Source organism: Scyliorhinus torazame, chromosome 6, assembly GCF_047496885.1.
Source record: "Scyliorhinus torazame isolate Kashiwa2021f chromosome 6, sScyTor2.1, whole genome shotgun sequence".
NCBI lineage: Eukaryota > Metazoa > Chordata > Chondrichthyes > Carcharhiniformes > Scyliorhinidae > Scyliorhinus > Scyliorhinus torazame.
This window is the reverse complement of record NC_092712.1, coordinates 282,189,215-282,204,383: the sequence shown is the minus strand read 5'-3', so window position 1 is coordinate 282,204,383 and position 15,169 is coordinate 282,189,215. Positions and strand designations below refer to the sequence as shown.

Sequence of the window (15,169 nt, the reverse complement as noted above, 5' to 3'; positions counted from 1 at the left end):
TCACTCTGATCCTCTGAGAGAGCAGCCCTTAAAAATCAAGTATATGACCCTGCCAGTCGCGATTGAAACATGTACAGTGCATGAGCACGCAAAAAATCGGTATTCCCAGTACAAATCGGCTGACAATGAGAAACTTGCCACCCACAAGGCAGAGAGTGTGCAGGCCATCTCCCGGATGCAGCGCCTCAGCATTGAAGACAGCGGCCATCTTGCGCGCTTTTCCCGGAGCCCCACGCATGCGCGATGCGAACGGGATAATGAAGCAGCCGACACCCACACTGCGCATGTGCGACGGTGTACACCGCGTCACGACGCCGACGTCATGACGTGCCCGAACTGCGGCAACACTCACTTAAAGGGACACTGCCCTGCAAGAGGCAGGCGATGTTTAAACTGCGGGAAGCCTGGACACTATGCAGCCTTATGTAGGTCTGCACCACCAGTCAGAGGCCAGCGCTCCCAATTCCGACGACGGCGCGTCCAGAATATGCAACGACGATTACAGGACTCTGATCCTGGCAGTACAACGGATCCAGAGAACGAATGCCTGGAGTCCACCTACCGAGTGGGCATCAGTACCACACATGAACATGCCACACCTAACTCATCTCGCGTTCAGTCCATTCTCGCTGTGGATTCGGAGGACGAATGGCCTGCGGTGATGCAGGTCAACTGCTGCTCCATCCAGTTCAAGCTGGACACAGGTGCTTCTGCCAACCTCCTCTCACAGGCAGACTTCAAACACATCAAGAAGATCCCAAGGTCCTTCCAGCAGCCTGCCAGCTCCTGGACTATAACGGTAATGCGATCACGGCACTGGGGTCCTGCCATCTACTCGTCTCCAACCGGAGCACCCATGCACGGCTAAGGTTTGAAATTGTCAAGCGGATAGGGCATCCCTACTGGGCGCGCATGCCTGCAAAAAGCTAAACCTGGTGCAGCAGGTTTATTCAACGACATCCTCTAACGTGGATCTTCAAGCTGGCATTGACGACATCCTCGTTCAGTATCCAGATGTGTTTGACGGGATGGGCACTTTGCCATATCAGTACAAGATCCTAATGCAACCTGATGCCAAGCCAGTGGTCCATGCACCACGCCGGGTCCCGGCTCCGCTGAAGGAGCGCCTGAAAGAACAGCTCAAGGAGTGGCAGCAGCAGGGGATCATTTCCAAGGTAACCGAACCAACTGACTGCGTCAGCTCGATGGCGTGTGTTAAAAAACTCTCTGGAAACCTGCGCATCTGCATTGATCCCAAGGATCTCAACCGGAATATAATGTGTGAACACTACCCCATCACGAAGCGGGAGGAACTCACCAGTGAGATGGCACATGCAAGGTTTTTCACAAAGTTAGATGCGTCACATGGATTCTGGCAAATCCAACTGGATAAGTCCAGCAGAAGGCAATGTACCTTCAACACACCGTTTGGCAGGTACTGCTATAACCGTATGCCGTTCGGCATTGTCTCGGCATCGGAGATATTTCATCGCATCATGGAGCAGATGATGGAGGGCATCGAACGCATTCGTGTATACGTGGACGACATCATCATATGGTCCACAATCCCTGAGGAGCATGTTTCCCGTCTCCAGCAGGTATTCCGCTGTGTCCATGCCAATGGCCTGAAGCTGAACAGGGCCAAATGTTGCTTTGGCATGGCGACACGCAAGTTCCTAGGAGACCAGATCTCTCAGCAGGGCATGTGCCCCGACACAGACAAGGTCAAGGCCATCGCAGCCATGAAGGTCCCGGAAGACAAGAAGGCGGTATTGCGCTTCCTGGGCATGGTCACTTTTCTGGGCAAGTTCATCCTAAACATGGCCTCACACACCACGGCCCTACGAAACCTAGTGAAGAAGTCCACTGTCTTCGAGTGGAAGGCGGCCCATCAGGCAGAGTGGTTGGAGCTGAAAGCCAAGCTCACCACTGCACCCGTATTGGCATTTTTCGACTCAGACAGCGAAACGAAAATCTCGACAGATGCGAGCCAGGATGGCATCGGTGTGGTCCTGCTGCAACGCGATGACACCGCATCCTGGGCACCGGTTGCCTACGCATCATGGACAATGACGCCCACCGAACAAATGTATGCACAAATAGAGAAGGAATGCCTCGGCCTCCTCTCTGGCATTCTCAAGTTTCACGACTATGTCTACGGCCTGCCAACATTCACAGTCGAGACGGATCACAGGCCCTTGGTCCACATTATCCACAAGGACCTTAATGACATGACGCCTCGGTTGCAGCGCATCCTCCTCAAACTCAGAAGGTACGACTTTGACCTGGTCTACACGCCTGGCAAGGAGCTCATCATTGCCGATACACTGCCCCACTCCATCACCGTGCCTAGTGAACCACTGAACGTCATCCGGCACATTGAGTCACAGGTTGAGTCACAGGTGCAGCTGTATGTTAGCACCCTCCCGGCATCTGATGAGAAGGTGATTCGTATCCGTGAGGAGACAGCCAAAGACCACCTCTTGCAGCGTGTTATGCAACACCTAGCCAATGGCTGGCAAAAAGGGCAGTGCCCTCAACTTTTCAATGTAAAGGACGACCTGACGGTGGTTGATGGTATCCTCCTCAAATTGGACTGGACTGTAATTCTACGCAGTCTACAGAGCTTGGTGCTCCGTCAAATCCATGAGGGCCACTTGGGAGTGGAAAAATGCAGACGCAGAGCCAGGCAGGTTGTCTACTGGCCTGGGATTAGCCAGGACATCGCGAACATGGGCCTTAACTGTGCGACCTGTCAACGCTTCCAGCCAGCGCAGAGTAAGGAGACACTTCAGCAGCATGAAATCGAAACCTCCCCGTGGTCCAAGGTTGGCATCGACCTCTTTCATGCAAATGGTCGTGATTACGTGTTAATCATTGATTATTCTTCCAATTACCCTGAAGTCGTGAAGCTCTCAGACCTCACATCTCGGACCGTCATCACGGCCTGTAAGGAGACTTTCTCCAGGCATGGTATTGTTGCTAATTGTGTTCTCTCTTAATTTGGCTCTGTTTAATTACGTTTGCTCAAGAGTAGCCAGGTATCTTTCGATACTGCCACAAGGTTCAAAATCGAATACTGATCAAAGACTCGATACACCAGTTAGTAAGTTCAAAATCAATGCTCATTTATTTACACACAGTCAAATATACTCATGCATAAAACTCTACAATCTAAACTATCACTACTACTAAAAGCTAATACTTAGCTTCGGATGCCCAGTCAGTCAGAGGAACAATGGCAGTTGCTCGGTTCTGAGGCTGCTGGGTTGAGCCGTTTACAGGATAGCAACTAGGAGCGTTTATCTCGTAGCGTGCATTGACTTGGAACTTAATTGGTCTGGAGTAGCTTTGGCAGGTCTTTCCTCGCTGAGAGCCAATGCCAAGAGAGCAATTCTCTCTTGGGGAGTCCTTTTTATACTCGAAAGGGCTTCCTGCTCTTTTGGGCGGGTTGAACCTGGCCCCAATTAATTGGGCCGTTTCCCAATCGTTTTTATCGATTTTCCTCCAATAGAGGGATGGGTTCCCTGATTGCTGGGCGTGTCCTAGGTGGCCGTTGGTCTGCTTTGTTTTAGGCTCCTCTGGCGCCGGGGTGTCTGTCTTAGCATTGTTTACCTAAATGTTACCCTTTTGTTCCCGGGGATGGCTCATTAGTATGTAGATGGTTCTGCAGTCTCGGTCTTGTCTGGGAGCTATAGCTCCAATCAACGGACAAACCTTGCACCTGCTTGCTTTCTCGGTATTGTCCAATTTTCCCTGCATTCTTTGCAAAGTGTCCATTTTGTAATCGGGACGTGGCCATCCCAGATGGCTACAGTATCTCACTCACTGTCATGAGTGACAATGGCCCGTGCTTCAGCAGCCGTGAACGGTCTGTTTGCCCAGTCGTATCAGTTCAAACACGTCACTTCCAGCCAACACTATCCGCAGTCAAACGGAAAAGTTGAGAAAGGGGTGCACATAGTGAAGCAGCTCATCTGCAAGGCCACGGGTACTGCGTCTGACATTCACCTTGCGCTGCTTGTGTACCGGGTGATCCCACTGTCCACTGGCATGTCGCCGGCTCAACTCCTGATGAACAGGGACCTGCGAACGACACTTCCAGCCATACACTTACCCAACCCGGATCACCTCTCGGTGCTGCAGAAGGTGCAGCAACTCCGAGACCGGCAAAAACAGGGCTCTGATGCTCATGCCACTGATTTGCCCGTGTTATCCCCGTCAGACACTGTTCGGGTCAAAATCCCTGATGGAGGCTGGTCAGCTCCAGCTGTCATTGTTCGACTGGCTGCCCCCCGCTTGTATGTTGTGCGTCTGGCTGATGGTTCTGTTGTGCAACGAAACAGACGGGCATTGCGCAAAGTTGCCTGCCCGCAACCACATTCTTCTGTTTCCTTCTGTTGTTTTGCCACCTCCTGATTCCTCGACTCATGAGGCCACCAGTCAGGCTTCAATCCCACCCATCAAGGCGCTGTCGTCCCCACCACCACCTCTCCGGCGGTCGACCAGGATCAGACGCAAGCCACAGAGACTGGACTTATGAACATTTGTTCTGTTGCTTTGTTCTGTGTTCTCGCATTAGACAGCTGGTTTCACATGTACATATGTTCACATCCACTGCATGTATATATGTTAATATTGGCCTATTCTTGTAAATACGTTCACATATGTCATCCAAGCATTTTTTTAAAAAGGGGAGATGTCATGATATGCAGCCACACACATAATGATATAAAGGCAGGCATAGACAAGCAGCTAATGGACACAGAGAACAGGACATGACCAATAAGCAGGCAGGACACTCAGGGGTGGGATCTGACTATAAAAGACACGAGGCACGGACACTCCGCCTCTTTCCACTGATGAACATCTAGAGAGAGTTGTTACAATCTCACAGCTCCACCACGTGGCTAAGAGCTAGTTTGGTTCAATCAGACAGAGTAACCACACTTAAGTTAGCAGAGAGTCAAACTCACAGAGAACTGTGCTAACTGTGCTATTAGTTCAATAAGCCTGATTGAACTAACTTCAAGGTCTGGAGTATCTTTTTGATCTAAGCTGCATCCAGTTGCAGCCAGTGTTAGATGAGTGTACCTAACACGACAAATTCCACAGATTGAAGAAACATGTGAAGCTGTGCTACGCTATTGTATGCAATCTTTCCCAATTGATATTGAATGGAGAAGTCCTTTTACAGCCGATTGAGTGCTCCTGGCATAAGCATGGAGGTCTGGTTTACACATACAATTCTTAAGGATGCAGTGAGCATAACTTTATGGGAGAATGCCAGTAGACACAATTTTGTAATTTTACAGATGGATAGAGCAACTCATCCTGAAATGATGACATTATGCATGCCTAATTGATAGTTGTGAACTGGTCTACATGAAATCCACTAGTGTCAAGGATTGACTTCCTACTGATGATCTTTTCCATTTCTATAAAGGGTTACCTTAACTCTATATTTCAGTTTTCTGTGAGATATCAATTTTAGTACAGATGCATTTAGTTGTTCTTCTTTGCCTGCATATTATTCTTGCTCTGCCTTCAGGTCCCAGCCAGGGTCATTTTATTACCTGACAATAGGAAACTGCAAGTAAACCAGAATAGGAAGGCATTTGGCCTTCAGTCTCTGCCTCTCTTTGTAATGATTGAGTGTAAAATTATCTCTTACCATAACATGATAGAAACACTAACACATCTGAAAAGCATTACCTCCAGGCTCTTTCATCTTTACATTCGGTTGAATCTTCTTCCACTCCTTTCGCTGCTGGATCCAGTCTTCAGCGTACCCATTCGCAATTAATTTGGTAAAGTTTATAGGTTCATTCTTTTTCGGTAAAGGCCTAAAGGAAAGGGGTAGTTACCATTACAGACGACACTAAGATGAGTGGTAAAGCAAAAAGTGCAGAGGATACCGGAAGTCTGCAGAAGGATTTGGATAGGTTAGGTGAATGGGCTAGGGTCTGGCAGATGGAATTCAATGTTGCCAAGTGTGAGGCTATCCATTTTGGGAGGAATAACAGCAGAATGGATTATTATTTAAACGGTAAGATGTTAAAACATGCTGCTGTGCAGAGGGACCTGGGTGTGCTGGTGCACGAGTCGCAAAAAGTTGGTGTGCAGGTGCAACAGGTGATTAAGAAGGCTAATCGAGTTTTGTCTTTCATTGCTAGAGGGATGGAGTTCAAGACTAGTGAGGTTATGCTGCAATTGTATAGGGTGTTGGTGAGGCTGCATCTGGAGTATTGTGTTCAGTTTTGGTCTCCTTACCTGAGAAAGGCCATATTGGCACTGGAGGGAGTGCAGAGGAGATTCACTAGGTTGATCCCAGGGTTGAGGGGATTAGATTATGACGAGAGGTTGAGTAGACTGGGACTGTACTCATTGGAGTTTAGAAGGATGCGGGGGGATCTTATTGAGACATATAAAATTATGAAGGGAATAGATAGGATAGATGCGGGCAGGTTGTTTCCACTGGTCGGGGAAAGCAGAACTAGGGGGCATAGCCTCAAAATAAGGGGAGGTAGATTTAGGACGGAGTGTAGGAGGAACTTCTTCACCCAAAGGGTTGTGAATCTCTGGAATTCCTTGCCCAGTGAAGCAGTTGAGGCTCCTTCTTTAAACGTTTTTAAGAAAAAGATAGATGCCTTTCTAAAGAATAAAGGGATTCGGGGATATGGTGTACGGGCCGGAGAGTGGAGCCGAGTCCACAAAGATCAGCCATGATCTCATTAAATGGCGGAGCAGGCTCGAGGGGCCAGATGGCCTACTCCTGTTCCTAGTTCTTATGTTCTTATTACTGTGCGCCAGGATGTTTTTGTTTTCAAGTAATTTTTCTATCTGTTGGGTTTTATCTTATCACAAGCCTTTGAGAAATTGTGCTCTCACTTGGAGGTCGCATGGTGCCAGCACTCATCAGGAATGCAGGCATGCAATTCCTACAACTCTCTGTCCATTAAAATTAAAGTAATGAATAGTGAATTATGTGATTTTCCTTGTTTAAGAGGATTGCCCCTATGAAAGGTGTAGTAGCTTATGGTGGAACCTGAAATTTCAAGGTTGCTGTTCCAGTAACATTTCATCCTAAATTCTGACCTCGGGGGAGGGTGAGTGAGAGACTGTTGAGGAAATTATAAGTCAGTACTTCGAGTTTTTGCTAAAGGTTTTTTAATTAAACACAAATTCGTGGAGGGCTGGAAAGACACAAGTCATTCCAAAATGCCCTGCCTGACAGAGCTAAAAGCACATATTTATATCGTGCAGTAAACAGTATCTGGGACAAAGGCAAGGCTTTAGATTAGAGAGAGAGATCAGAAAACAAAGCAGCCGGAGCCATGTTTTAATAATAAACTTTGGGAAATGAGCTGTCCCTTACCTAAGCAACTAAAAATTATGTTGTCAGCAAAACAATGTGCAGCTGTACATTGTTTACTTTGCATGACCTTCTGACTATTTCATACAGAACTATTGATTGAAATAAGGCTAAATATCCATCATGCTTTGCCAAATGTCTATTCTCATGAAATATAGTCAAGCAGCTAGTTAAAATGAATACCCTTAAGCAGGCAACTAATCCGCACACGAAATTCTCTTCTACAGAGACAAGTTTTGTTCCTGCACCTAGTAACATTCACAGACCAACTATGAGGGCATGTCTGACAGCTACCTGGAATTCTGTGCAAATTGCCCTCCTTTGACCCTGTGGAACCCACACCTGCAGAGAGTTTTTTGGGTCCTAATATGTTGTCTGAGGCCCTCCCCCGATGTTCCGCTCCCTACCGGCCGAGTTCCCGACGGCGTGGGTCTCTCATGCTGTTATTTGTTGGGAACTCAGCGTGGCGGCTGCGGACTCAGTCCAGCGCTGCCACAGTCGGGGGAGGGCTGATCTGCGAGCAGGGGGGACTTTGGCAGGGGCTGGGGCACTGTTGGGGGGTGGTACGGGGGTCGTAAGCCGGCCAAAAGGGGGGCTCTATTTGACAGGCCGGGTCCGCGCGGCCGGTGCATGCGCGGCCACGGACCCGGCAATTCTCCAGCCGTATCGACATCTAGAGCTGAGTGCTCTACGCCGTCTGCCTGATAGCCCCCACCAAATGGAGCATCGGTGGCCGTTTTGCACCAAATTTCCGGTCATAAAAGGGCACCGTTCCCACGACGACGTGAGGGCATAGCCTCAAAATCTGAGAACCAGCCCGGTGCCTTTTTTAGCTTTGACGTGTTTACTGGTTATCTCAGAACGTAAGTCATTAATTCCCTATTACCATTATGACTATCGATGTCATCCTGTCCCCCTCTGGTTACTTTTACCCAAAACGCTGCATTTCTCTAATACCTTGACAGTTCCCTTGTTGCTTCGGGATTTTCCCTCTCCCAAATCCTCCCACCCACGTCTCCTTTATTTATTTAAAACCCTGTCTAGTGTCCTAGTTAGTTAATTTGCCAAGACATTGATCAGATTAAACGAAACCCCTGCCTCGCACACCACTCCTTCAGCCAGATTAAATCTTCGAATTCTCAGGCGGAATTCTTTCAACCTGCCGAGGGGTATGGTGGAAGTGGCTAAAGAGAATCTGGCAAGTGCCAAAAAGTCATAAACCTGCCGGCGTAAAATCACATTGCAGCTCTCCCAATGGCGAGTAAATAACAGGTCAGTAGTCACGCGGCAGTTGGCATGAATGCCACTTGCATTAAATTGCATCTCATGAATGCTCATTAAGTAATTTGTTTTTCATATTATATGTCATAATATTTTATCATAAAATCATAGAATTATAGAATACCTACAGTGCAGGAGACCATTTGGCCTAACAAGTCTGCACCGACAATCCGAAAGAGCACCCTAGCCTAGTCCATTGCCCCCACTTGTCCCCATAACCCCGTAACCTCACCAAACCTTTTATACCAACGGTCAACTTAGCATTGCCAATCCACCTAACCTGTGTCTTTTGAATATCAGGCTCTCCTATCTTGCGTCACGCCAGCAGGAAATCACTTCCGCATCAACCCGATTGCTAATGCACAAGGTGGTTCTCAGTTTTCCAGAGACTTTCTGGAGGGCAACAAAGACTTTCTGCTATATCACTGCACTGTTCCTGATGCTCTGTTCACCACTCTGCTGGTGCAGACCAGTTCCTGTCCTCCATCTCCAAGCTTGGACAAAGGTAGATTTTAAAAGACTGGTTTAAATGAGGAGAGAGAAGTAGAGAGGTTTGGCAGAGGAATCCAAAACTTAAGTCCGAGGCAGCTGAAGGTACCGTTGCCAATAGTGCGACAATTAAAATCAGGAAAGCACAAAAGACCAAAGGAGGAGAGCAAAGAACCCGGAGGGTTGTCGGGAGGCGGTTACAGCAATGGGAGGGGAAATGCCATGGAAAGAGTTGGAAACAATGATAAGAATTTAAAAATCGAGGCATTGTCAGACAGGATATGAAAATGAAAATCGCTTATTGTCACAAGTAGGCTTCAATGAAGTTACTGTGAAAAGCCCCTAGTCGTCACATTCCGGCGCCTGTTCGGGGAGGCTGGTACGGGAATTGAACCGTGCTGCTGGCCTGCCTTGGTCTGCTTTAAAAGCCAGCGATTTAGCCCAGTGTGCTAAACCAGCCCCTGTCAATATATATTAATATATGTCAGTGAGCACAGGGTTGTTGGATGAATGGCGATTGTTATGAGTTAGGAGAGAGGCAGCAGAGTTGTGGATGAGTTGTCATTATAGTATGGTGGAGACATATGGGCGGCACTCTTCCTTTTGATACTGAAGAGTTGGAGATGCAACTTCAGGCAATGTAATAAAGGAGGCCGGTTCTATTTTGGCCTGAAGGTCATGGGTTTTGGAGACTAAGTCCCCACGTCGGTGTGAAAACAGTGGTCTTTTACATCAGGAAAACTGGCGTAAAATGGCCACCGATTCCCTGTTTTGCTGGGGGTTAGCAGGCAGGCAGCGTAGAGCTCGCAGCTCTAGCTGCCGATACAGTCCTCAGCACCTCCGGTTGCGAGGTCGCACATGTGCACGGCGGCGGCCTACAGCGGCCGTGCTATGCTCCATGGGGGACTCAGCCCGCGGACCTGGACTGCTAAAGTAGTGTCCCCCTTCAGCCGCTCCCGCGCCACGGACCACCCGTCCACAGTGCCCCCAGCCCCAAATGAAGCCCACCCCTGCCCGCGGATCGGCCCTCCACCGACTGTGGCGCCGCGGATTGAGTCCGCAGCCGCCATGCGAGGTTCCCGAATGGGTGAGACCGTGTGAGTCCCACGCCGTCGGGAACTCGGCCGGTCGGGGACGAAGCATCGCGGGGTGGGCCTCAGGCAATGGCCTGTTGCCGTGGATAATTGGCACGGCGTACTCCGAGAATACGCCGTTTTACAGGGGCGGAGAATTCAAAAACCAGCGGTGCTCCTGATTTTGGCGTCAAAACGGATTCTCCGCCTCGTTGCCGAATGCAATTTTGGCGTCAGGGAGCGGAGAATCCAGCCTCATATTTCTTTCACCCCATGAACTTGCCACATGCCTAGCCCCCGTACAGGCGCCGGAATGTGGTGACCAGGGGCTTTTCACAGTAACTTCATTTGCAGCCTACTTGTGACAATAAGCGATTTTCATTTTTCATTTCATTTTTCATTTCCTGACCAGTATCCATTGCCGGCCATGCTCTATAAATGAAAGCTAATATTAAAAACAAATTACTTAAGGAAATATTGGATATAACACTGAAACTGAAGCATTTTCTAACTAACAAAATGGCATTAATTAAAAACAAAAAATTTTAGATCCTGCTTGAAAAACATCCTTCCAAGTTTGATAAATTGCAACTTACATGGATGGAAATTTGTTCTCCAAGTTGTCCTCTTGTGCTGTTTTCTTAGTGAACGCTTTGTCTTTTTGCTTCTTGTCTGCAATTTCTGGCAACTTCAGCTATAATGTACAAAGTACACACAGTTTTTGTTTCAAGTAGCCTACAGTGTATTAGTACAGTTCTTAGCAATGTTGACAAAGGAAAATGATTTAGGGATGATTACTTGCAGTTGACTGAAAATATTCAATCAGTGTAAAACTAATCAACAAGGCCAGTCACGTATTGTAATGCATTTGAAAGACATTTAAAACTGAGGTGAGCGGCCCAAACATTGTAAGCACTCCTGAAGCAGAACTTTTCAAGTTAGGAGTACTTATTAGGAATTGAAATATCTGTCTAATTGCAGTCTCATAATCTTCCATGCTGATAGAAAATCTTGGAGATTGTGAACTGTTGCATTCTCAGGTAGAATCTCTGAACAGAACCCCGATGGTAAATTTAATTTTCTCCAGATGCAAAAAGGACATTAAGTCCCCTAACCAGACAGAGGCACTAGGTGGAGTGGGAGACCCCCAACCGAGCAGTATCCACCTCCGTGGTTTTAATGAGGCAAAGGCAATAATGTCCGCCTCTACCCCAGAGTGAATTGCTGGAGAATCCGATACCCCAAATATGGCTACCAGCGGGCATGGCTGTAAATATAATCAGAGAATATTGGACATAGTGTTCAAAAAGGAAGCCCAGAAGTTGGCGAGTCTGGGGCAAGACCAAAACATATGTGTGTGCTCTATGCGGGCAAGTGAACAGTGGTCACAACTGTTGCAACATTCAGGAAAAACTCACTCATCATTGCCTTGGTCAAGTGTGTCCTATGTAGCACTTTGAACTGAATTAGACTCAACTGTGGTTATTATTGCTAGGGGCCAGTGAAGACAAGGACAGGAGTTTAAATTGTTGTCAGAATTATTTCCGGATACCAAGAGAGAAGATCACCACCGAATTCGAGTAAAATCTAGTGGGAGAAGGGCAATGGTGCAGTAACTATGGATAGGAGTGTGGATGTAGTGCAAGACCGAACCTCCATTCGGCACCAGATTGACCCAGGATCGCTGATCCACAGTAACGTTTTTTGGATATTGGTGACCCAGTAATAAAGAATACGCTTGGGAAGGCCAAGCCCCCGTTTATCTTTCCCACCGGAATAGAATGCTGTGGATTCTGGGATCTTGCCTGCCAAAATAAAGGCAGATATCAATTTATTAACCTTGATAAAAAAGGATTTGGACAGAAAAATGGGGAGGCTTTGAAAGAAAAAGAAAATATAGGGAGTATGTTAATTTTTATTGTTTGAACCCCGACAGGGATTCTGAGAGATTGTTCCATCTCAGAAGGTCAGTTCTATCATTATTGATCAGGCTGGAATAATTCAATTTTGAGTGAGGCCCACTTGTGGGCGACCCTGACCCCTAAGTCATGAAAACTTGTCCTGGAGAGGTGAAAGGATAACATGCCTAAATGAGCTCGTCTCCCAGAAAGATTGACCGGAAAACATTCAGTTTTACCGAGATTTAATTTATAGCCAGAGAAGGAGCCAAAAAATATTAAGTATCTTCATAATGCCACTGATGGAGGGAATTGGGTCTGTAATATAGAAAAGTAGGTCATCTGCATAAAGAGATGTTCCACCCCGTTCCAATTAGTACCCCTCCATTGATCGGAAACTCTCAAGTTATGAGAGCGGCTCTGTTGCCAGGGTGAATAAAAGTGGAGAGAGTAGGCAGCCCCTATTTAAGGGGAAATACTCTGAATATCAAGTATTCGTGTGAACACTGGCAGTAGGGATATTATATAACAAATGGATCTATGAGAAAAATATTTGGTCAAATCCAAATCTTGCAAGAATCTCAAACAAATATACCCTGTCATATGCTTTCTCTGCATCTAAAGATACTATCAATGCAAGAGAGGGAGAAAGTATGACATTCAAAAGGTATATTAGCTGATAACTGACGGTCCTTTACAAAGCCTGATTGGTCCTCTGAATTTATGCTTGGAAGGCAAGGTTCCAACTGGAGCGCCAGAACCTTAGCAAGCAGCTTAATTTTTGCATTTAAGAGCAAGATGGGTCGGTATGAACCACACTTGGTCCTTCTTAAGGAGCAAGGAAATTGAGGCTTGAGTAAGGGTTGGAGGCGATGAACCATGGAATAAGGAACCATTGAACATATCGAATGGGAAATGTGTAAGTTGTTCCGAGAATTTCTTATAAAAACCGAACGGAAAGCCATAAGGGCCAGAGGCCTTACCAGCATGCATAGGTGGAGACGGTTAACAGCTTCAAATTCCTAGGTGTACACATCACGTCAACACAGCGGGAGTGACGTGGGGTCATTACATATTCACTCGCTCTCTTGGCCTCTTGGTGAATTGAAGGTATATCAATTTATTAGTCGTCGACAGCACTATGGAAGTCGCTCTAAAGCCAGACAGGCTCGAACTCGACGCCCGCGCGTCCGAAGCCAAGGAAATATTTGAACATTGGCTTTGATGCTTCGAGGCCTTCATTGACTCCTCCACAACGGCTCCCTCGGAGACCCTCAAACTGCGACTCCTACACGCTCGGGTGAGCCATCGAATCTCGGTAATGATTGAGAAAGCGGCCACGTACGAGGAAGCGGTCGCAAACCTCAAGGCGCACTTTGTGAAGCCCGTAAACGAGGTGTTCGCTAGACACCTCCTCACTACTCGCCGTCAACGCGCTGGAGAATCGCTGGACGAGTATCTGGAAACCCTGACTCTACTCGCGAGGAACTGCAGCTATCGAGATGTGATGGCAGAGGAGCCTATGAACTCACAGATCCTGGACACCTACGTGGCGGGGGTCTGCTCGAACTATATCAGGCAGCGTCTACTCGAAACGGGACCTCCGACCTGCGGGACACGGTAAAGCTAGCTACCTCGCTAGGGGTGGCCTACCAGAACCTTAGCGCGTTACCCGTGGGCCCGACGAACCCCTCGTGGACACTATCGTCCCGGCCCCCGTCTGACCCGCCTACGTTGCAGGCCTGCGCCTCGGTCGATCCGGTGGTGCATTCCAGTACACCACCTGGAAGGTCTCCTGCTTTGTGGTGGTCTGCTCTGTCCTTCACAACCTCACAAAGCAGCGGGGTGACGCAATGGAGGTTGGTGATGAGGAACATATGGCCACCTCTGAGAAGGAGGAGGAGGAGAAGAACGAGGATGATATGGCGCCGCCAGACCAGCAGGGGCTGGAAGACGAGCGCAGGAAGGAACCGGAGGACCAGCTGGAGGCAGCAGGACTGGCGGCAGCAGCGAGGGTCCAGATGGCCTGGTCTGTCATCTCTACCTTACCCACCCTGCACACACACCCCCCCCCCCCCCCCACCCCCTCCCAGGGTATGTGTTACATCACTCCAGGGTGTTGGGACTGTGTCGGCACCGTCAGCAGGTCACTGTCAAGGGAAGAGGGGTGATGATAACCCGCAAAGAGCTGAGCGCCAGTGTTCCTCAATCTATGCCATAGTCTGACCCCCATCACCTGCACGCAGTGTGCCCGGGGGGAGGGAGGATTCCTGGAGAGATGGGCCACGTTCGGAGGTCGCCCGTGCTGCGGAAGAAAGTGACAGAGGATTCATACTGGTTGTAAACAAGGGTGTTTATTGGCTTTTAAAATTCCCCACTCTCTCGATGGTGCTGCCCCCCCCACCCGCCACCCCACCCACACCCCTCCACCCCGACGCCCTCCACTCCCCCCTCCACCCCCACGCCCTCAGCCCTATATATCCCCCTCCCTCTGGTGCCCTCAGTGATCCTCGATGTGATTTGGTTTCTTAGCTCTACCGCTGTGTCTAGGAGTGTCCCCAGGATGCACATTAGAGGGCAAGGCAGCCAGCTGTTTACCTCGTCCCGTGGCCTTTGATGCCCTGGCGGGAGTCCTCTTGTGCCTCGGCACAGTTGTCTGCGGCACATGCAAATCTATGCCGCCCTGTACAACGTGCTGATTGTGAGAAGCGGCCTCATTAGTGGGATGGAACTCGGGAGAGCTGGTGGCCACGCCGCTACTCCATGGGATGGGTCCAGGTTTGCACCAGCTCGGTGCCTAGAGGGCCCTGGGATTCACCTTGGGCTGGAGGGGCAGCAGGTTCAAGCCCCGGCTGCCCCTGAATCATCTGGCTCTGCCAGCTCTGCATCTCCCCATGCTCTGCACCATCGTGTCGATGCCCTCAGCGATGTTCCTTAGTGACTGTGACAAGCTTCACAGCGCCTCGGCAATGCCCACCTGCGACTGGGACAAGCTCCGCAGCGCCTCAGCCATGCCATTCCCATTTGAAAGTGGGATATGTCACTAAAACCTC

At 48.7% G+C, this 15,169-nt stretch overlaps 1 protein-coding gene across 7 annotated transcripts in view; it reads right to left on the bottom strand.

Moving 5' to 3' along the window:
- LOC140425469 (uncharacterized protein C7orf57-like) overlaps positions 1 to 15,169 on the bottom strand; it is a 279,645-nt gene that overhangs the window by 55,866 nt on the left and 208,610 nt on the right. For all 7 annotated transcript variants that reach the window (XM_072509769.1, XM_072509775.1, XM_072509770.1 and 4 more), the window contains 2 exons: positions 10,815 to 10,912; positions 5,716 to 5,846 (listed from right to left, as the gene is read on the bottom strand). In XM_072509769.1, the coding sequence (XP_072365870.1) occupies positions 5,716 to 5,846; positions 10,815 to 10,912 (229 nt within the window). The remainder of the gene's footprint in view (positions 1 to 5,715; positions 5,847 to 10,814; positions 10,913 to 15,169) is intronic.